Source organism: Schistocerca americana, chromosome 8 (genome assembly GCF_021461395.2).
Source record: "Schistocerca americana isolate TAMUIC-IGC-003095 chromosome 8, iqSchAmer2.1, whole genome shotgun sequence".
Lineage (NCBI taxonomy): Eukaryota > Metazoa > Arthropoda > Insecta > Orthoptera > Acrididae > Schistocerca > Schistocerca americana.
In genome coordinates this window covers 330,669,378-330,691,517 of record NC_060126.1, presented here as the reverse complement: position 1 = coordinate 330,691,517, position 22,140 = coordinate 330,669,378, and the positions used below count along the sequence as shown (strand labels likewise).

The 22,140-nt window shown below is 37.1% G+C and overlaps 1 protein-coding gene across 1 annotated transcript in view; it reads left to right on the top strand.

Moving 5' to 3' along the window:
* Window positions 1–19,145, top strand: part of LOC124545316 (protein rhomboid-like) — a 124,460-nt gene extending 105,315 nt beyond the window's left edge. The window contains exon 8 of the mRNA XM_047124218.1: window positions 18,497–19,145. Within this exon, the coding sequence (XP_046980174.1) occupies window positions 18,497–18,682 (186 nt within the window). The 3' untranslated portion in view covers window positions 18,683–19,145. The remainder of the gene's footprint in view (window positions 1–18,496) is intronic.
* The last annotated feature ends 2,995 nt before the right edge of the window (window positions 19,146–22,140 follow it).

Sequence of the window (22,140 nt, the reverse complement as noted above, 5' to 3'; positions counted from 1 at the left end):
GCAGTAGTTAAGCAAACATGAAAAGACTTGCTTAAGTCAGACTGCTGTGGAGAGTTGTATCAAAGCACTCATTACACTGATGACAAGAATGTAGATCTCCTTTCTGATTCCTACACAAGGAAGCGAAGTGTACATAAAATTTATGTTTATTTCTCATATTTTGGTCATGTAAATCACACAACGTGATTCAAAGCGGTCTCTGCATGCTGTGTAATTATATACTTTATGTTTCCCCGTTTCCTGAATGGATATATTATTTCCTTTAGCTTCACTGTCCAAGAAGGATATTTTCATGCGGAATTTGAGTTGTAAAGCCCATAAAATAGGTTGACTCATATTAAACTTGGCTTCACAATTGATTTGCCTGTGTGTCAACTCAAATTTAATTTTTCCCGAGGGCATGGAGCTTTACTGTATGATTAAATGATGATGGCATCCTCTTGGGTAAAATATTCTGGAGGTAAAATAGTCCCCCATTTGGATCTCCAGGCGGGGACTACTCAAGAGGACGTCGTTTTCAGGAGAAAGAAAACTGGTGTTCTATGGATCGTAGCGTGGAATGTCAGATCCCTTAATCGGGCAGGTAGGTTAGAAAATTTAAAAAGGGAAATGGATAGGTTAAAGTTAGATATAGTGGGAATTGGTGAAGTTCGGTGGCAGGAGGAAAAAGACTTTTGGTCAGGTGGATATAGGGTTAAAAATAGAAAATCAAATAGGAGTAACGCACGAGTAGGTTTAATAATGAATAAAAAAATAGGAGTGTGGGTAAGCTACTACAAACAGCATAGTGAATGCATTATTGTGGCCAAGATAGACATGAAGCCCATGCCTACTGCAGTAGTACAAGTTTATATGCCAACTGGCTCTGCAGATGGTGAAGAAATTGATGAAATGTATGATGAGATAAAATAAATTATTCAGGTAGTGAAGGGAGACAAAAATTTAATAGTCATGGGTGACTGGAATTCAACAGTAGGAAAAGGAAGAGAAGGAAACGTAGTAGGTGAATACGGATTAGGGCTAAGAAATGAAAGAGGAAGCTGCCTGGTAGAATTTTGCACAGAACATAACTTAATCATAGCTAACACTTAGTTCAAGAATCATGAAAGAAGGTTGTATACATGGAAGAACCCTGGAGATACTAGAAGGTTTCAGATAGATTATGTAATGGTAAGACAGAGATTTAGGAACCAGGTTTTAAATTGTAAGACATTTCCAGGGGCAGATGTGTCCTCTGACCACAATCTATTGGTTATGAACTGTAGATTAAAACTGAAGAAACTGAGAAAAAGTGGGAATTTAAGGAGATGGGACCTGGATAAACTGAAAGAACCAGAGGTTGTACAGAGTTTCAGGGAGAGCATAAGGGAACAATTGACAGGAATGGGGAAAAGAAATACAGTAGAAGAAGAATGGGTAGCTTTGAGGGATGAAGTAGTGAAGGCAGCAGAGGATCAAGTAGGTAAAAAGATGAGAGCTAGTAGAAATCCTTGGGTAACAGAAGAGATACTGAATATAATTGATGAAAGCAGAACATACAAAAATGCAGTAAATGAAGCAGGCAAAAAGGAATTCAAATGTCTCAAAAATGAGATCGACATGAAGTGCAAAATGGCTAAGCAGGGATGGCTAGAGGACAAATGTAAGGATGTAGAGGTTTATCTCACGAGGGGTAAGATAGATACTGCCAACAGGAAAATTAAAGAGACCTTTGGAGAAAAGAGAACCACTTGCATGAATATCAAGAGCTCAGATGGAAACCCAGTTCTAAGCAAAGAAGGGAAAGCAGAAGGTTGGAAGGTGTATATAGAGGGTCTATATAGGGGCAATGTTCTTGAGGACAATATTATGGAAGTGGAAGAGGATGTAGATGAAGATGAAATGGGAGATATGATACTGTGTGAAGAGTCTGACAGAGCACTGAAAGACCTAAGTTGAAACAAGGCCTCGGGAGTAGACAAAATTCCATTAGAACTACTGACAGCCTTGGAAGAACCAGTCCTGGCCAAACTCTGCAATCTGGTGAGCAAGATGAATGAGACAGGCAAAATTCTCTCAGACTTCAAGAAGAATATAATAATTCCAATACCAAAGAAAGCAGATGTTGACAGACGTGAAAATTACCGAACAATCAGTTTAATAAGTCACAGCTGCAAAATACTAACATGAATTCTTTACAGACGAATGGAAAAACTGGTAGAAGCCGACCTCGGGGAAGATCAGTTTGGATTCCGTAGAAATGTTGGAACAAATGAGGCAATACTGACCCTATGACTTATCTTAGAAGAAAGATTAAGGAAAGGCAAACCTACGTATCTAGCATTTGTATACTTAGAGAAAGCTTTTGACAATGTTGACTGGAATACTCTCTTTCAAATTCTGAAGGTGGCAGGGGTAAAACATAGGGAGCGAAAGGCTATTTACAATTTGTACAGATACTAGTTGGCAGTTATAAGAGTCGAGGGACATGAAAGGGAAGCAGTGGTTGGGAAGGGAGTGAGACAGGGTTGTAGCCTTTCCCCAATGCTATTAAATCTGTGTATTGAGCAAACAGTAAAGGTAACAAAAGAAAAGTTTGGAGTAGGCATTAAAATCCATGGAGAAGAAATAAAAACTTTGAGGTTCACCGGTGACATTGTAATTCTGTCAGAGACAGCAAAAGACTTGGAAAAGCAGTTGAATTTAATGGACAGTGTCTTGAAAGGAGGGTATAACATGAACATCAACAAAAGCAAAACGAGGATAATGGAATGTAGTGAAATTAAACCGGGTGATGCTGAGGGAATTAGATTAGGAAATGAGACACTTAAAGTAGTAAAGGAGATTTGCTATTTGGGGAGCAAAATAACTGATAATGGTTGAAGTAGAGAGGATATAAAATGGATACTGGCAATGGCAAGGAAAGCGTTTATGAAGAAGAGAAATTTGTTAACATCAAGTATAGATTTAAGTGTCAGGAAGTCATTTCTGAAAGTATTTGTATGGAGTATAGCCATGTATGGAAGTGAAACATGGACGATAAATGGTTTAGACAAGAAGAGAATAGGAGCTTTCGAAATGTGGTGCTACAGATGAATGCTGAAGATTAGATGGGTAGATCACATAACTAATTAGGAGGAATTGAACAGAATTGTGGAGGAAAGGAGTTTGTGGCACAACTTGACTAGAAGAAGGGATTGGTTGGTAGGACATGTTCTGAGGCATTGAGGGATCACCAATTGAGTACTGGAGGGCAGCGTGGAGGGTAAAAATCATAGAGGGAGACCAAGAGATGAATACACTAAGCAGATTCAGAAGAATGTAGGCTGCAGTAGGTACTGGGAGATGAAGAAGCTTGCACAGGATAGAGTAGCATGGAGAGCTGCATCAAACCAGTCTCAGGACTGAAGACCAGAACAACAACAACAACAACAACAACAACAACAGAAACAAGATGGCAGTTGTGATAGTCAGGAGGTATGAAAGGGAAGCAGTGGTCGAGAAGGGAGTGAGACAGGGTTGTAGCTTAGTGCCAATGTTATTCAATCTGTACACTGAACAAGTGGTAAAAGAAACCAAAGAAAAATTTGGATTTGCAATTAAAGTTCAGGGACAAGAAATAAAAACTTTGAGGTTCATGGATGACATTGTAATTCTGTCAGAGACAGAAAAGGACTTGGAAGAGCAGTTGAATGGAATGGACAGTGTCTTAAACAAAAATATAAGGTGAACATCAAGCAAAGCTAAACAAGAATAATGGAATGTAGTCAAATTAATTCAATGGATGCTAAGGAAGTTATATTAGGAAACAAGACACTTAAAGGACTAGGTGAGTTTTGCTATTTTGGCAGCAAAATAACTGATGATGGCCAAAGTAGAGAGGATATAAAATGTAGATTGGCAATGGCAAGAAAAGCATTTCTGAAGAGGAGAAACTTGTTAACACTGAATATATATTTGAGTGTCAGGAAATCTTTTCTGAAGGTTTTTGTATGGAGTGTTGCCATGTAAGGAAGTGAAACATGGATGATAAACAGTTTAGGCAAAAATAGAATAGAAGCTTTTGAAATGTGGTGCTACAGAATGATTAGATGGACTGATCATGTAACTAATGATGAGGTACTGAAGATAATTAAGGAGACAAGAAATTTGTGGTAAACTTCACCAAAAGAAAGGATCAGTTGATAGGACACATTTTGAGACATGAAGGAATCACTAATATAGTATTGGAGGGAAGTATGCAGGGTAAAAATCATAAAGGGAGACCAAGAGATGAATACAGCAAGCAGATTCAGAAAGATGTGGGTTACAGAAGTTTACTCAGAGATGAACAGGCTCACACAGGATAGAATTGCATGGAAAGCTGCATCAAACCAGTCTCCAAACTGAAAACCACAACAACAACAAATTCCTTCTGAACAGTGTAACTGAGTCAGTGTTTTACTAAACTGTAAAATTTAACATTTCCTTTCTTTTTTAAACCTGGTTTATTGAAATGCTTCATTGCTGCCATTTGATCATTATGGCCAGATAAACTAATTAATAAGGGAGTCTCACATCTGTTTCATGAAAGACAGTTGGGGATATAGTAGTAAGTTTTCAATCACTGTTGCCCTCTGTACTTTAGTTCTTGTTGGGAATGTTATTATGAGGGTCACACTGAAGTTGGATATCAATAACTCTAAGAGCGATTGATCAGAACTACCGAAGATGCAATCTGTATTGAAACGGTCACTTACAATCACTTTCCAGTTATTTCTACAATGTGTTGTTACTACACCTTCTAATCGTTTAATGAAATAAAAACATTTCCTGATGAGATATATAGAATGTCAAAACCGCTGTCTCATATGTTACTCAGTGTATTACTGAAGTACAACACCTGTTCAGTGCAATATTCACTTATTTGTAAGGCTTGAGACTTTTTCCCACTTTTTGTTTTCTCATATTACATCAATGTGATATTAATTTGTGTCCATCTATGTGCATCTGTTCAATTTCTGTGACTTCCAGATAATATTCTGTTATTTTTCTTTTTGAAAAAGTCTTTTATGGAAAAGTACAAATGTATCAAGATTGTTGCCATACCTCCCCTTTTGTTGTGTAAGATGATTTTTTTGTTTCTTCTCTGATGGTTGCAAGTGGTCTATAGCTATTCAACAGCTCTGTTTTTTGGGAATATTTATCGTAAGACAAGCTTAGTGAAAATATTGGAAGTCACCTGGGATTGGACTGAAAGTGTTTTAATTAAACAGAATGCTTTGGGAAAAAATATGTTTGCCCATAACTTCTTAGCAGAAACAGTCTGATGAAGACCATAACATAAGTGTTGCAGTCATGTAAGGGCAATACATCTGTCACACCCACATGCTATTGATCACCTTACTATGTTGTGTGTCTCATGCAGCTCCACATTTACGCTTTCAATGGAATGCATCATTTAGGTTTCCTTGTATCACTTAAATTGTGAAACAGTCTTCACATTTGTATGAACATCATTCTCAGTGGTGTGTCCACTGATGTCCTCAATTGAATGATTAAGGTTACAGTCCAAAATTTTCCCAGCACCCCCAAGATCTTTCCCTAGATGGTATAAGTCACAGGTGACATTTCTGAGCCCAACAGTTGTTATAAAAATATTTATTACCTGATATTCACAACCCAGGGAGTTCTGTACTAGTTCAGACATTCCCCTTCCCAGATTACCCCCTAGCAGAAAGATCTTCTGAGTCCATTTTACCATCTGACCACTACTAACTATCGCTTGCACAGTTTTCCCTATCTTGTCAGTGTGTTCCTGAACCCTGACAGATAGCCTGCAGATTTTTGACCACCGTCTCCAGAGCAGTGTAGCTGTTGGAGAAGCCTAAAGTTTTGCAGATTTGCAGCATATCTCAAATCTCTTGCCTGAAGTGGCAGTTTTGATCACAGTCCTGTCATCTATGCTAGCCCCAATTTGACTGCAGCCAATTGCATCTCTCAACTATTCTAATTCTGCTGTTGTTGCTGCCAGGTCAGCATGAGTTTTAAGGTAAGCTGCTCTTTCTCCATAATTCTGGGGTGGTAGGCATAAAAAATTCTCATATGTCATTAGTAACAGTATGCAAAGAACCTTCAGGGAACTTTAGTCTCTTTTTGAAACACTTAGATGCTCTCCTATATACATATTCAGACACAGAAGAGATATGATAGTGCTTGGGGGCTTCAATGTAAGCTTTCTAACAAATTCCAGAGATGGATCTGACCTCGGAAATTAGATGTCCACATATAATCTTGCTCCTGTAGTTATTTTCCATACAACTACAAGGCAAGTCCTGAATGGTCTCTCTGGCCATGATGGACAAAGATTCACTACTAACAGTGCAAGTATTTATGAGAATGAAAGTGCCCCACTGAAAAATAGCTAGGGTAATTAATGAAGAAACTATCCAGACTTTTAAATTACATCTCCAAGACATAGATTGGAGATCTGTGTGTAATGTAGATATTGCCAATTCCAACTACAATCTTTTCAGTAATGAAATGGTGCTAATATTCAAAAGCATCTTCCCAAAAAGAATATACAAGGCCCACACCAAGAAACTCACCAAGAGACCTGGATAGCCACTGATATTAAGATTCCATGCAAAAGGAAACAAATTTAGAGAACTCTACCCAGTTAAATCACTACAAAAATATTGTAAAACACTAAGTAAAGTCACCCAGAAGTCAGGGAGTTTGTGTATACGGTTCAAAATTAATGAACCTAGTAACAAAATCAAAACTGTATGGGAAGTGATAAGGAGTGAGACTGGAGCAAATTGCCCCAGTACAATCCAAAACACTGTTCACAGCAATGAAGATAGGTACAAAAGCAAGAGAATGTGACAAAAATTTTCAATAAGCTTTTGTTAAGTGTTGCTGAGAAAACAGGACACAATGGCTCCTTAGAAAAGGCCAAAAACACTGAAAGATCATTTTCCAAATTCTTTAGAGCAGATATGTATACCCCCTATAACAGTACAGGAGGTAAGAAAACCCACAATTTCTTTAAGAAGTAAAAAATCCAACTGGCTTCAACAATATTTTCTGAAAACTGCTAAAAGCCTGCTGCAATCAGTTCAGTAAAGTCCTAGCTCATATGTTTGGTACCCCTCTCAAACAAGGTATCTTCTCTGACAAAATAAAGTATGCTATTGTAAAGTCCCTCAACAAAAAAGACAATGCTTCAGATGTTACAAACTATCATCATATCTCTTTTTAGACTGTATTTTTTACTAAAGTCCTCAAAAAACTAATACATGATAGGACAGTCAATCATCTAAGAACTTTGCAGTAATTAGTAAAAACCCATTTGGATTCAGAGGAAAGGTCTCTCCACAACCAAAGCTATATTTTCATTTACCATTAATGTTTTCAGATGCCTTAACAGGAAGACATTGCCTGTTAACATATTTTGCAGCCTATCTGAGGCCTCTTTGACTGTGTTGATCACAGAATACTTATTGAGAAAACATGGAACTATGGGATCCAAGGACAAATGGGCAACTGTCTAAAATCCTATATACAGGACAGACAATAGAAAATAGTGTTTGATGGTAACAACATGCGGCTAGAAGGCGTAGAGTCCGAATGGGGTTCAGTACTTTATGGAGATCCACAAGGTTTTGTCATTGGTCCCCTGCCACTTCTCATATGTATTAATGACATACCTCTATCTTCAAACAAAGTGAGAAACTTTACAATGTTTGCAGATGACACAAGTATTTTGATAGACAGTAAAACATCCACTGACCTAGGGTTGAATGCCAACCAATTACTTGCAGATGTTCTGAATTGGTTCACAGCAAATTCTCTATTGATGAACCTTGGCAAAAACAATTACATTCATTTCCATTCTGGGCACAAAAGCCCACAGGAGATAAATATTGCACATGAGAGCCAGCAATTACATAAGGTACATTTTTCAAAATTCTTAGGCATCCATATAGACAGCAGTCTTAACTGGGAACAACATATCCACCAAACCCTGTAAAGGCTCAGCAACATTTGCCATGTAGATAATCACCAAAATTGAAGACATCAGTATCCCAAAATCTGCCTACTTCCATTGCTTAAGTGTTATGGAATAATCCTTTCAGGTAATTCACTGTTATCAGAAAAGTCTTTGCAACTAAGAAAAAGAATTTTGTGTGGAATGCCTCCAAGAACCTTATCTCATAATCTTTTTAAGCTAGTAGGGACACTAACCACTACCCTACAATATCTCTTTTCAGTTATGACAGTCATGCTTTACAATCCTTCTCAATGTGAAATGAATGAGTCATACCATCATAATAACACAAGAAGGAAATGTGACATACACTGTGACCAGAAAAATTGGTCTCTGGTGCAAAAAGGTGTAAAATAATCAAGCACAAAAGTCTTCAACACACCTCCAAGTAATAATAAGAATCCACAAGGTAAAAAAATACCATTTAAAAGTGAGCTAAAGGAGCTTGTATTTGAAAAAAGTTTCTATTCTCTAGATGAATTCTTTAGCAGAGACAGCTAAGATTATGTCCCATGTAATTCTGTGTATTCCTGCTTCAATGCCTCATGCTGCTTTCATTATATTAATTAGTGTTCCATAAGTCAAGATGATGGTATTTTTACTTTATAAATAACTATATAGATAATATCTGATTATTGTCCTTAACCTATGTTTGCCGGCCGGAGTGGCCGTGCGGTCCTAGGCGCTACAGTCTGGAGCCGAGCGACCGCTCCGGTCGCAGGTTCGAATCCTGCCACGGGCATGGATGTGTGTGATGTCCTTAGGTTAGTTAGGTTTAATTAGTTCTAAGTTCTAGGCGACTGATGACCTCAGAAGTTAAGTCGTATAGTGCTCAGAGCCATTTGAACCATTTTTAACCTATGTTTGTAAGTGTAATTAAACCTTACTTATTTTGTTTTTATAATTATTTTCTATTGTATTCCTAACATTTGTTTGTGGTCTTTAATGATATTAACATAACAATGAATTAAATGTTTTGACTTGTTTCACTTCCATGCGTTATCACACAAAAATGGATCTATGGAATAAGTATTATAATAAATAAAAGGAATAAACAACTACTGCAGTGCCAGCGACCAGACATGTATCTATCCAATCTGGTTGCTTCAGAGCACCCAACATGAAAATGGTGTAGGCAGTCCTCGCACTGTTGACCATTTCTCACTGTTCTATGGCAATATCTTCACTTTTCCTCTGTAATGGTATTTTTCTAGTCTACACAGATTATTTAGCGATAGCTGCTCAGCATAAAACTGCAATTTCATGATTTTTTGCAATTTCATTTAATAAGAAGCTTGTCATTTCATGTAATTTACAATAGAAACACATATATGTGATATATATTAAATATTACTGAATTAGCTAAACGTTTAGTACTGTTTATTTTTCCACAAAAGATGACATTGTCTGTAAATAATTTAACTGCCACTATAGCAGTTACTATGACCAGGATCCAGACACAAATATAAAATGTACAGACTTTTTGGCAGCCTCAAATACAGTCACAAAATTTAGCAATGGAAAGTAAATAATTTGAGTAAAGGTAACATCTCGTCAAAGAGCAAAGGCAATGACTCATTGAACACTCTACTGTTGTAGAAACTTTTGCCCACAGCACTGTCATTAAAAATCAACTGATCTCTAATTTCATTATATATTTATGTGGAAAAAAGGTGTATTTTTGAGAATTTTTGGACACTTGTAAATGTACAGTTTCAAGAATTTTGATAAGTTGTGAGTGTTGTGCACAACCTATTTTGTAATAAATTGGCTTTTGGGATTTACAATTACTGTAAATAACTACCATGTCATGTCACATTAGTTTTCTTTTTCAACAGGATTGTATATTGTCTGCAACTTTCATAAATTAATGATACTCTCAAATTTGTTGATGACCATAACCTGAAAAAAACATTTCAGAGGAACAGTATATTTTGTACCAAGTTTTTCTGTTGTTGTAATAGATACATCATTGTGGTTGTTCTTCACTTCGGTTCTAAAACAGTGTATATGCTGGGGCTGCATTATGCCTGGTGCAGTATTTTATAGAACAGTAAGCAAATAACTTTAAATTAAGCTTGCTAATTATCTTTTAATTTCTGGGTGTGCTATGGTACAATTATTCAGATTGTGAAGGGAAACAAAAATTTAATAGTCATGGGGTCTGGAATTCGATAGTAGGAAAAGAAAGAGAAGGAAAAGTAAAAGGAGAATGTGGAATGGGGATAAGAAATGAAAGAGGAAGCTGCTTGGTAGTATTTTGTGCAGAGCATAACTTAATCATAGCCAACCCTTGGTTTAAGAATCATGAAAGAAGGTGGAATACATGGAAGAGGCCTGAAGACACTGGAAGGTTTCAAATAGATTGTATAATGGTAAGACAGAGATTTAGGAACCAGGTTTTCAATTTACGGCATTTCCAGGGGCAGATGTACACTCTGACCACAATTTATTGGTTATGAACTGTAGGTTAAAACTAAAGAAACTGCAAAAAGGTGGGAATTTAAGGAGATGGGACCTGGATAAACTGAAAGAATCAAAGGTTGTAGAGAGCAACAGAGAGAGCATTAGGGAATGATTGACAAGAATGGGGGAAAGAAATATAGTAGAAGGAGAATGGGTAGCTTTGAGAGATGAAATAGTGAAGGCAGCAAAGGATCAAGTTAGTAAAAAGATGAGGGATGGTAGAAATCCTTGGGTAACAGAAGAGTTACTGAATTTAATTGGTGACAGGAGAAAATATAAAAATGCTGTAAATGAAGTAGGCGAAAGGAATACAAGCGTCTCAAACATGAGATAAACAGGAAGTGTAAAATGGCTAAGCAGGGATGGCTAGAGGAGAAATGTAAGAATGTAGAGGCATATATCACTAGGGGTAAGATAGATTCTGCCTACAGGAAAGTTAAAAAGACTTTTGGAGACAAGAGAGCTACCTGTATGAATATCAAGAGCCCAGATGCAAAATCAGTTCTAAGCAAAGAAGGAAAAGCAGAAAGGTGGAAGGAGTAAAGAGAGAGTCTATACAAGGGCAATGTACTTGAGAATGATATTATGGAAATGGAAGAGGATGTAGATGAAGATGAAATGGGAGATATGATAATGTGTGAAGAATTTGACAGAGCACTGAAAGACTTAAGCCAAAACAAGACCCTGAGAGTAGACAACATCCCATTAGAACTACTGATAGCCTTGGGAAAGCCAGCCATGACAAAACTCTTCCGTCTGGTGAGCAAGATGTATGAGCCAGGTGAAATACCCTCAGACTTAAAGGAAAAGATAACAATTCCAATCCCAAAGAAAGGAGGCATTGACAGGTGTGAAAATCACCAAACTATAAGTTTAATAAGTCATGACTGCAAAATATTAACATGAATTCTTTACATATTAATGGAAAACCTGGTGGTAGAAGCCAACCTTGGAGTAGATCAGTTTGGATTCTGTAGAAATGTTGGAACGCGTGTGGCAATGATGAACCTGAGACTGCGGTAGATTAAGGAAAGGCAAACCTACATTTCTAACATTTGTAGACTTAAAGAAAACTTTTGACATTGTTGACTGAAATACTCTCTTTCAAATTCTGAAGGTGGCAGGAGTAAAATGCAGGGAGCGAAAGGCTATTTACAATTTGTACAGAAACCAGACAGCAGTGATAAGAGTCTATGGGCATGCAAAGGAAGTAGTGGTTGGGAAGGGAGTGAGACAGTGTTGTAGCCTATCCCCAAAGTTATTCAATCTGTATATTGAGCAAGCAGTGAAGCAAACAAAAATTTGGAGTAGGAATTAAAATCCGTAGAGGTGGATTAAAAAGTCTGAGATTTGCCAATATATTGTAATTCTGTCAGAGACACCAAAGGACCTGGAAAGGCAGTTGAATGGAATGGATGGTGTCCTGAAAGGAGGATATAAGATGAACATCAGCAAAAGCAAAACGAGGATAATGGCATGTAGTCAAATTAAATCAGGTGATCCTGAGTGAATTAGATTAGGAAATGACACACATATAGTAGTAGATGGGGTTTGCTATTTGGGGAGCAAAATAACTGATGATGGTTGAAGGACAGGATATAAAATGTAGACTGGTAATGGCAAGGACAGTATTTCCGAAGAAGAGAAATCTGTTAACATCGAGTATAGATTTAAGTGACAGGAAGTCTTCTCTGAAAGTATTTGTATGGCATGTAGCCATGTATGGAAGTGAAACACAGACAATAAATAGTTTAGACAAGAAGAGAATAGAAACTTTCAAAATGTGGTGCTACAGAAGAATGTTGAAGATTAGATGGGTAGATCACGTAGCTAATAAGGAAGTACTGAATAGAACTGAGGAGAAAAGGAATTTGTGGCACAACTTGACTAGAAGAAGGGATCAATTGGTAGAACATGTTCTGAGGCATCAAGGGATCACCAATTTAATATTGGAGTGAAGCGTGGTGGGTAAAAATCATAGAGGGAGACCACAGGATGAATATACTAAGCAGATTCAGAAGGATTTATGTTGCAATAGTTACTGAGAGAAAAAGGAGCTTGCACAGGATATAGTAGCATGGAGAGCTGTATCAAACCAGTCTCTGGACTGAAGACTACAATAATGAGAATTTCATATTTTTATTATTATTTTTAGTTATTTTAGTTTTTATTTGTTCCCTACACCATGGATCCAACTGTAACAGTCTCACATGGATGTAAAGAGTGTCAAATTTTTACATTGTTGATAACAATTACTTATACACTATTTTTACAAGTAAATATTAGAATAAAATATGTATAACATATAAAATTATATGAGAAATGGTCATATAGCCCAGAGAATCAAATACAAACAGAACAACACTGAGAAAGTTACATAACTACTAAACTGTTCCATAATACAAGATCATGAAAGTGAGAACTTGACAGATCACAATGCATAGAAAGTAGAAAATTAAATATAAAAAGACATATACCTGAGAAAATCAAATCTAACAATATTATGAAAAGGACAGCTGCTACTACAGAGACTGTGGTCATGTGTGTGTGAGTTGTAGGTGTGTGTGTGATTTGTCTATTTATGACAAAGAAAGCTCACTTTCCGACAGTCTTTTTGTTGTGCCTATCTACCACTCAGTCTCCACTACACGATGAGTAGCAACTATACTTTTCATAACATCGTTATATTCTATCCTGGATTTTCCATTGTTTAAAATCAGATATAAATTGCATATGTGACATGAATGTACAACTTAACGCTTAATTTAATGATATGGTTATAATAGAGGGAAACATTCCACGTAGGAAAAATATATCCAAAAACAAAGATGTAGTGACTTAACAAATGAAAGTGCTGGCAGGTCAACAGACACACAAACAAACACAAACATACACACAAAATTCAAGCTTTCGCAACAAACTGTTGCCTCATCAGGAAAGAGGGAAGGAGAGGGAAAGACGAAAGGATTGTGTGTGTGTGCAAGTGTATACCCGTCCTTTTTTCCACCTAAGGTAAGTCTTTCCGCTCCCGGGATTGGAATGACTCCTTTCCCTCTCCCTTAAAACCCACATCCTTTCGTCTTTCCCTCTCCTTCCCTCTTTCCTGATGAGGCAACAGTTTGTTGCGAAAGCTTGAATTTTGTGTGTATGTTTATGTTTGTTTGTGTGTCTGTCGACCTGCCAGCACTTTCATTTGGTAAGTCACTACATCTTTGTTTTTAGATATATTAACGCTTAATTTATATGATAACACATCTTACACGTTCTTTCAGATTTTAAGGTGATTTTTTACTGTGTTTCATAAATCCTTCCAAACGTAATTGTGAATTGTGAATGACATAGTTAAAAGAAATTGCCTCAGAAGCCCTTTACATGTAAATTTGTTGCCTATTTCACACTTAATTCCTGAAGGGAGAGCATTAAATAGCTTTATAGCCCAGTATTGTACACCCTTTGGCACTACTTTCAAATTTTTACATTCAAGGTGGAAATCATGCTTCCTCCTTGTGTTGTACTGGTGGTATTCACAGTTACATTTGTATAAATAAATGTTTTTATTAATGAAACATATAAGTGAATGTATGTATTGAGAAGTAGTTGTAAGAACTTCCAGTCTTTGAAATAGGCTTCTGCAACTGCATCTAGGGTATACACCATATATCACTTGAACAACATGCTTCTGAGCAGTGAATATTTTCTTTTCTCGAGGTTGATATCCCCTGAAAATGATTCCATATGACATCAAAGAATGGAAGTTACCACAGCATGCTGCTTTTTTAGTGCTTAAGTTTTCACTGTCAGAGATAATTCGCAGTGCAAAAACTGATGAGCTGAGCCTCTTGTAAGGATCTAAAATATGATGGGATCAATTTACTTTACAGTCAATCTTAACACCCAGACACGTTGTTACTTCAACTCATTCTACTACCTGTGTTGCGTATTTAACAGTTATTTCTTCTTCAGTTTTGGTAGTTGGGGTGAAATGAATGCAATTAGTTTTACTAAAGTTTAGTGAAAGGCCATTGGCAGTAAACAATTTAATTAAATCTATAAGAATATTATTAATAGACTCTTGAGAATTTTTGCATTTGCAACCATTAATCATTATGCTAATCTCATCTGCAAAGATGGTAAAAGTACACCGTATCATTGTAGAATGAGGTAAACCATTTATAAATCTTAGTAACAGTAGAGGACCAAGAATAGATCCCTGTGGCACTCCACAATTACTGGCTCTCCATTCTTATGAAGCCATGCCACCACATGATCTATAGAAGACTACTTTGTTTCCTATCTTTCAGCTATGACTGTAACCAGTTATTTGCTACACCACTTATTCCTAAATGGTCTGCCTTCAGTAATAGTATTTGATGGTTCACAGTGTCTATAAAAGCATTAATTGCTTTTTCAGTTGACAGACCTTTTTGTAAACCAAACTTATTTTTACTAAGAATATTAAATTTATGTAGGTGTTCTAAAACTCTAGAATACATAAGCTTTTTAAGAATCTTTGAAGAAAAAAAAAAGAAAGAAACAGTCAATAGAGATACTGGCCTGAAATTTGTAACATCAGTTTTCTCTCCTTTCTTGAAGAGAGGCTTCACCAAAGCGTATTTAAGTCTTTTAGGAATGGTTCCTTGTTGTAAAGAGGCACTGAGGATGTGACACAGTATATCACTTACAGAAGCATAACACTGTTTTTACAATTTTCTAGAATTATTGTCTACTCCACAGGAGCTTTTATTTTCCATAAAAGCACTTGTTCCTTCCATTTCAGATACTGTAACAGGTCTAACATGCATTTGACTAATTCTACTGGGTACAGAACCCGTGCAGGCCATTTGTTCAGGCACTGACAGAAAGTGTTTATTGAAGGTACCAGCAATGATTTCATGATTTTGTACAATATTCACTTCTTGTTTGATTTTGAACATTTCTGCAAGTCTTTTTTATTCCTCCCTGTCTCCCTGCTAACAATATGCCAAATAGTCTTATTTTACGTGGTTGGTTTGAAAAGTTATTGGAACGGAAGACAAAAAAAGTACTTACATCATTTAAACTTTTTTTATTTTTCAATGTAGCCCCCTTGTAGATTAATGCACTTTGTCCATCGATTTTCCAGTGCCTTGATCCTATCTCAAAAATGAGTTTCCTCCAGGTATGCAAAATAGTTGCCAACTCTGGCTATCAATTTTTCATTTGAAGCCTTCGTCTACAAAGAAAAATTTTCAGTTTTGAGAAGAGATGGAAGTCTGGCAGAACCATATCAGGTGAATAAGGTTGATGTGGCAACAATGCATACCTTAGTTCGTGTAATTTTGCCATGGCAACAGCACATGTGTGCAGGCGTGCATCAAGAGTCGCAGGACCCATCTTGCAGATATTTTTTTCACTTCTAATTCTTCAGATAAAATGTGATATACCCTTTCAGATGACATCTGACAAGCGTGAGCAATTTCATGCACTTTCAATCAGCAATCCTCCACGACCATTTTGTGCACTTAGGCAACGATCTCTGGAGTAGTGACACATCTTGGCCGACCACTGCATGGATCATCATCTAAGCTCTCCCGACCAAATTTAAATTCATTTGTCCACTTGGCAACAGTTGAATATGAAGGAGCAGAGTCCCCCAGTGTATTCTGGAAATTGTCATGGATGTCCTTTGTTTCTATCTTCGCAAATCACTTTGTGGGAATAACAGAGCTGCATCATCAAATGGTTCAAATGGCTCTGAGCACTATGGGACTTAACATCTGAGTCATCAGTCCCCTAGAAGTTAAAACTAATTAAACCTAACTAACCTAAGGACATCACATACATCCATGCCCGAGGCAGGATTCGAACCTGCGGCCGTACCAGTCGCGTGGTCCCGAACTGAAGTGCCTAGAACTGTGGCCGGCGCCACATCATCACCACAGCTCTTTTCCAATAGCACTGACATGACATATTTTGACAGACATCAATCAAATGAATATCTCATGAACAGCTTGTTGTGCTAGCACTGACCTCTCATGGTGATTCTGAGAACTTTTCAAACCACCCTCATATTATTAGAATTATTAATTTCTTTTTCATAATACAGTGCTTTTGATGTTCAAATCCCTTTCTTAGGATCATAGAATAAATTTTATAGTGGCTAATTAATTCAGTGCCCTTGGACACTCCAGCTGTGATATAAAGTTCCCTCTTTATTTAATTGGATAGATAAAAAATCTGCTCACCAAGTGGCAGCAGAATGTACACATAAAAGACTGTTGTTATTGGCAAGCTTTCGGAGCCAGTGGCTTCTTCTTCAGGCAGAAAGGTTGAAGGGGAAGGAAGAAGAGTAAAGGAAAAGGACTGGAGAGGTCTAGGAAAAGGGGTATATTTTGGGAAAGACACCCAGAACTGTGGGTCAGGAGAGACTTACCGTACAGGGTGACCTGCTGTTCTGGGTGACTTTCCCGAAATCTACCCCTTTTCCTAGACCTTTCCAGTTCTTTTCCTTCACCCTTCTTCCTTCCCATTTAATCCTTCTGCCTGAAGAAGGAGCCACTGCCTCTGAAAGCTTGCCAATTACAGCAGTCTTTTATATGTATGTTCTGCCACTACTTGTTGGGTAGATTTTTTATCTATCCAATTAAATAATTTTGTCAATTATTGATATTCCCTCTTTGATCCCCATGACTCTCTAATCCCCTTTGTGATCCGTGGCTGCTTTAAGGATGAGGAAATATTGTTCCCAACAAATGTTTAGGAAAAATTTCTTCAAAGACTGATACAAATTCATTTATGAATATGTTAAACTGGGTATCAACATTATCTATTCTGTGTACTAAATGTCAATCTTCATGCTGCAGCTTATAGTTAAAAATTTCCAAGGACTCTTCATTCATAAGTCTGATTGTTTTCCAGGAGGAGATTGTTTTCTTGAGAGTTCTATTGTCATGCTGAGTGAGGAGGTGTCCATGACAATCTGACAGACCATTAAAGACTGGAGTGACAGTGAAATTCGGGTACAAATTGAAATCTATGAATATATTGTCTATCAGTGTTAGACAGTCAGATGTGATCCTAGTAGGAAAGTCAACCACTGGTGTACGATTGTGGGAACTCTTCAAATTCTGAAATTCTACTTTGTTGTTGCATTTGATTGAGAAGATGACATTAAAGTACCAAAATAAGATAATTTCATTATTTTTTTGAAAATAAGGCTGATAATAACAATTCTAAATTAACCACAAACGCTGTAAAGTAGTCCCTGGTATAAAAACAGAGCTTTGAAAATATCAGTTACTGTTTACAACAATACTGCAGTGCTCAGCTTGGATGTCCTGCAATCATTATTTGACACTTAATTACTATCAGATTTAGAAGTACTTACAAGTTGTAGCCATGTTTACCGTGTTAGTGTACCCTACTAGCATTTTGAGTGTTTTATTTCACTACAGGCAAATCCTTGATTCTTAAAAGAATTGAACTTATATGTATAAAACAATTTAAAACTTCTGATTACTTTACAAATGAGTTAATGCATTGATTATTTGATGTTAAGCATGTTTAGAAAGGTTTGAAATTATGTTTAAAGTTTGTTGGAAGATGCTAAGTGCTCTTTTTCTCAAATACTGGATAAATATAGTCTTGCTAATTTGTGCATCATGAGCTATGCTACCTCAATGCTTATACATATTTTCCAGCTGTAATAGTTGTCTCACTGTGTTAAACCTTCGACATAACATGATATCCTTTAATGGATAGATTAAGACAGCAACTGAAATTTTTAAATTCGGTCAATAATTACACAAAATACTGAAAATAAAATTTTTGTTGGTCCTGGAACATGTTAGATAGGCAACCTGCAACTGGGAGCAGGTAATCATTGCCCAGAATAGCAATTTAGTAATGTAGATTAGCCTTGTCAAGTTTCTGTTATTAGTATGTGCATGGTTCATATGTAAATGAGAAAGCGTGTGGTTTTCTAGTTTTTATGTTTAACTCTTGCACTCACTTTTTACACTTTATGTTACATATTTTCAGACTGGGTATTTCGCTCATATTGGTGGTGGTATAGCTGGTCTGCTGGTGGGATTCTGTGTGCTCCGCAATCTCAATGTCCTACGATGGGAGAAAACTGTTCAACGCGCATGCCTGACAATCTTCATTGCTTCAGTTATTATTACAGTAATCATAAATTTCACATGTAAGAGTTGTTTTCTGGAATGAATCTAGATAATCACGAAATGTGAATCAGGAAAACAATTCTCAGCCATGGCCATTGATGATATGAGAAGAAGAACATCAACTCTTCATATGAGACTCATCACAGCATAGCGTATCTGCAACAGACTGCAGTGTCTTTTCATGATGCAGTATTCTGCAACTGATATTCCACAGACTGTGTGAGGGGAACATAACTAAATTATACATTATTTTGTAGTAATTGAAAGTGTAAATTTCTGTACCCTGAATGAGAGATATGTAGGAGATAGAAGAACAGCCTTTGTAATAATTTTTCTTGTATATTCTTGTATTCCTCTGTCTTCTCAGTGATCGTCCATTACCATTAGTTTATAATGATTCTTGTGTGGGTCACTGGTTATCTAGACCATTTTACATCTTTAAAACCTCTGTAGCACTATACCTAATCACAGAAGAATAATGTTTATGCATAATATGTAATGACAAGTAGATGGAAGATCTGAAATAAAAGATAAATGAATGTAGCTCACAGTTCTTTTTTTTTCTTTTCTTTTCCAACCAAAAACTTGATACATTGTGTGTAAAGGTGTGCATTAACCATTTGTTATAGTAAGCATGTGACCACAGAAACAGAAATACTTAAAACATCCTCATTCTCCAGGATTTCAGTACTTTTCCTGTGAAAAAAGTGTTAATCTGCAAGACAGAAATGCATAACTTTTTTTGGGTATACTGTTAATCTATTTACATCACTATCACAACTCTGTGAGCCTTCATATTTACTGTGGTGGACGGTTCATAGTATAAGAGTATCATTTTCTACTGCACAGAGGGTGCATGGGAACAATTGCTGGTACACTTAATTTCAGCACCATTATAATCATGCAAGATGTACATTGGTGGAAATAATATCTCTTTGAACTCATCTTGTAATATATAACACTCCTGCTTCTTCCTCCTTCCAGATGACAAATACAATCTTTGCAAACGAAATTTGCATACTGTTGTGCTACAAAGACAGACGCTGCAATTCAGTGCCAGTTTGAAGAAAGCCAGAACATAATATAATGGATACTGATAAGTAGAAACTGTAGCCATTTGATAAAAATCCTCATAACTATTTCTCCTTTGGTTATTACTCCCCTCCCAACTAAAAATTTGAAATAGTTATGGACTCTGAAAGCTTCCAGTAGTATTGTAACTTCAATTACTGGTATTTTTCTTTCTCATTTTACCAACCAATGACAAACTGTATTAAAAATGGAGTATAGAAAGTACTTACATGTAACTGAGTGTTACTTGCCTGACCACAAAATAAGATTTACAAACCACCAAACTACTCTGTTTCAGTTACATACATGCACGCAGTAGGTACCTATTATAAAGTAGTGTATTAAATGTTTGGTGGTTAATTATTAGTTTCACAATATATTTGAGTTTCATTATGTAAGGAACTATATTTTGTTTGCTCCACCCCTCCCACTTACATGAAACTAATATGAGTAATAATCTCTGTTCTCCTTCCCCAGCTCAGATCGCGAATACACTCTTGCTCTCATATCTTAACAGAAACCATTGTGGGGAATCTGAACAATAATATCACTGACAGACAACATATATGTTCTCTTCGGGAGCATCATGCTTTCGTATAAAATGGTCACTATGTATTATACTAACTGAAAAAAAAATGGTTTATATGAACCATGATAAAATGTTACAGTTGGTTCTCTGCATTTCCTCCTTGTCAGTAGCGTGTTCTTTTTGACATTCCTGCTTCACACTCTGCTGTTTTACTTACCCTAGCCAGAGGGCACTGTGGTGTTGCTGCGGCCATCTCCCTGCTGTATTTGGGGGAGAGCGTCAGTCGGAAGGAGGACCTCTGATTGTGGATTTCTGGGAACGTACAGGAGGCCACCCCGTTTGTTGATGGTTTGGCGTGACTTGTGTCAGGTGTGATGCATCGTTAAAGCCATGATGGCAACCAATGTTACTGTCTAGGTTGCAGGTGGATCCAAGGGGATGAGGCCTGGTTAGCCATTGAAACTCCTATCCTACGGATGTTATCGGACTTAAAGTAAGACGTTTTGACCATTATTTGCATCATTTGCAAGCAACTGGGGATTCCAGCACCTGCAGTAATTCGGCGAAGATTATTTGTTTCGTCGGTGTGTAAATGATTGAACAAGAAGCAGTTTATTTAATGTTCACCTTATGCTCATGTTCTGTGTGTACTGCTTGCGAGTGTAAACTTGACTCTCACCTTTGTCTGTTGATTTTGAGCACATCGTCAAATACTGAATCCAAGTAGTGACCTGCAATTAATTAGCTGGATTCTTTCTATCCTCGTCACGATGGGTATTAAATGGCAACATACAATTGTAGACCTTAACTTGCTACCTTATTTGAGTGGCATCAATAACAGAGCCTCACCTGTTAAGTAATTAAGGCTCATGGTAAACAAAGGTATTTAAGTATGTTGTTTTAAAATATTATCTGAAATGTGTCAATGATTATGCTGCGTTAGTTGACTCTGGGGTGTGGACGGAAGTGTTAGCACATCTGCCATGTAAAGGAATGCTGCTAGTTTTGATTGGTTTGGAAACTTAAGTTGAGAGAGAAAATAGTGTGCTTTAGTCCTGCGTTGGGTTAAGACTATATGAGGGGGGACCCAAAAGAAACTGGATTGTTGTCATAAAAAATTTATTGATGAACCTTTTTACAAAATTACTTCAGTCACCTTCAAAATACTGTCCATTACATGCGATGCAATTATCAAGTCTCTTTTCCCACTGTTGGAAGCATGTTTGGAACTCTTAAAGTTTGATATTGTCCAGTGCCCTTTGTGAAGCTGTTTTTACCGCCTCCACTTCATCATAACACTCTCCTTTTAGCGTTTGTTTCATTTGTGGAAATAGGAAAAAGTTGCACGGGGCTAGGTCCGTCGAATACGGAGCGTGGGGAACGACAGACCGCTTCTGAGATGCCAAATAGTGGGTCACTTGTAAGGCCATGTGTGCTGGAGCGTTGTCGTGATGCAGAAACCAGTCACCTGATCACCAAAGTTCTGGGTGTTTCCTCCTCACATCCTCTCACAGACGCCTTAAAACATCTAAGTAAAAGTGCTGGTTAACAGTCTGGCCAGGGGGTACAAATTCCTGATGCACAATTCCACGAACATAAAAAAAGACAATGATCATCGTCTTCACATTTGACCTCACTTGCCTTGCTGTTTTTGGTCTGGGAGAGTTGGGAGTCTTGACACTTGCTTGGTTTCTGGGTCATACCCATAACATCAACTCTTATCCCCTGTAATGACTTTGTTCAAGAAGTTTGGATCACATGCAATCTCTGTTTTCAAGTCCTGACACACATTCATGTGGATGGTTTTTTGCTCCTGTGTGAGAAGGCGCGGAACAAATTTAGCAGCAACATGTCTCATGTGCAAATCCTCACTCAAAATCCGCTGGCACAAGCTCCAACTG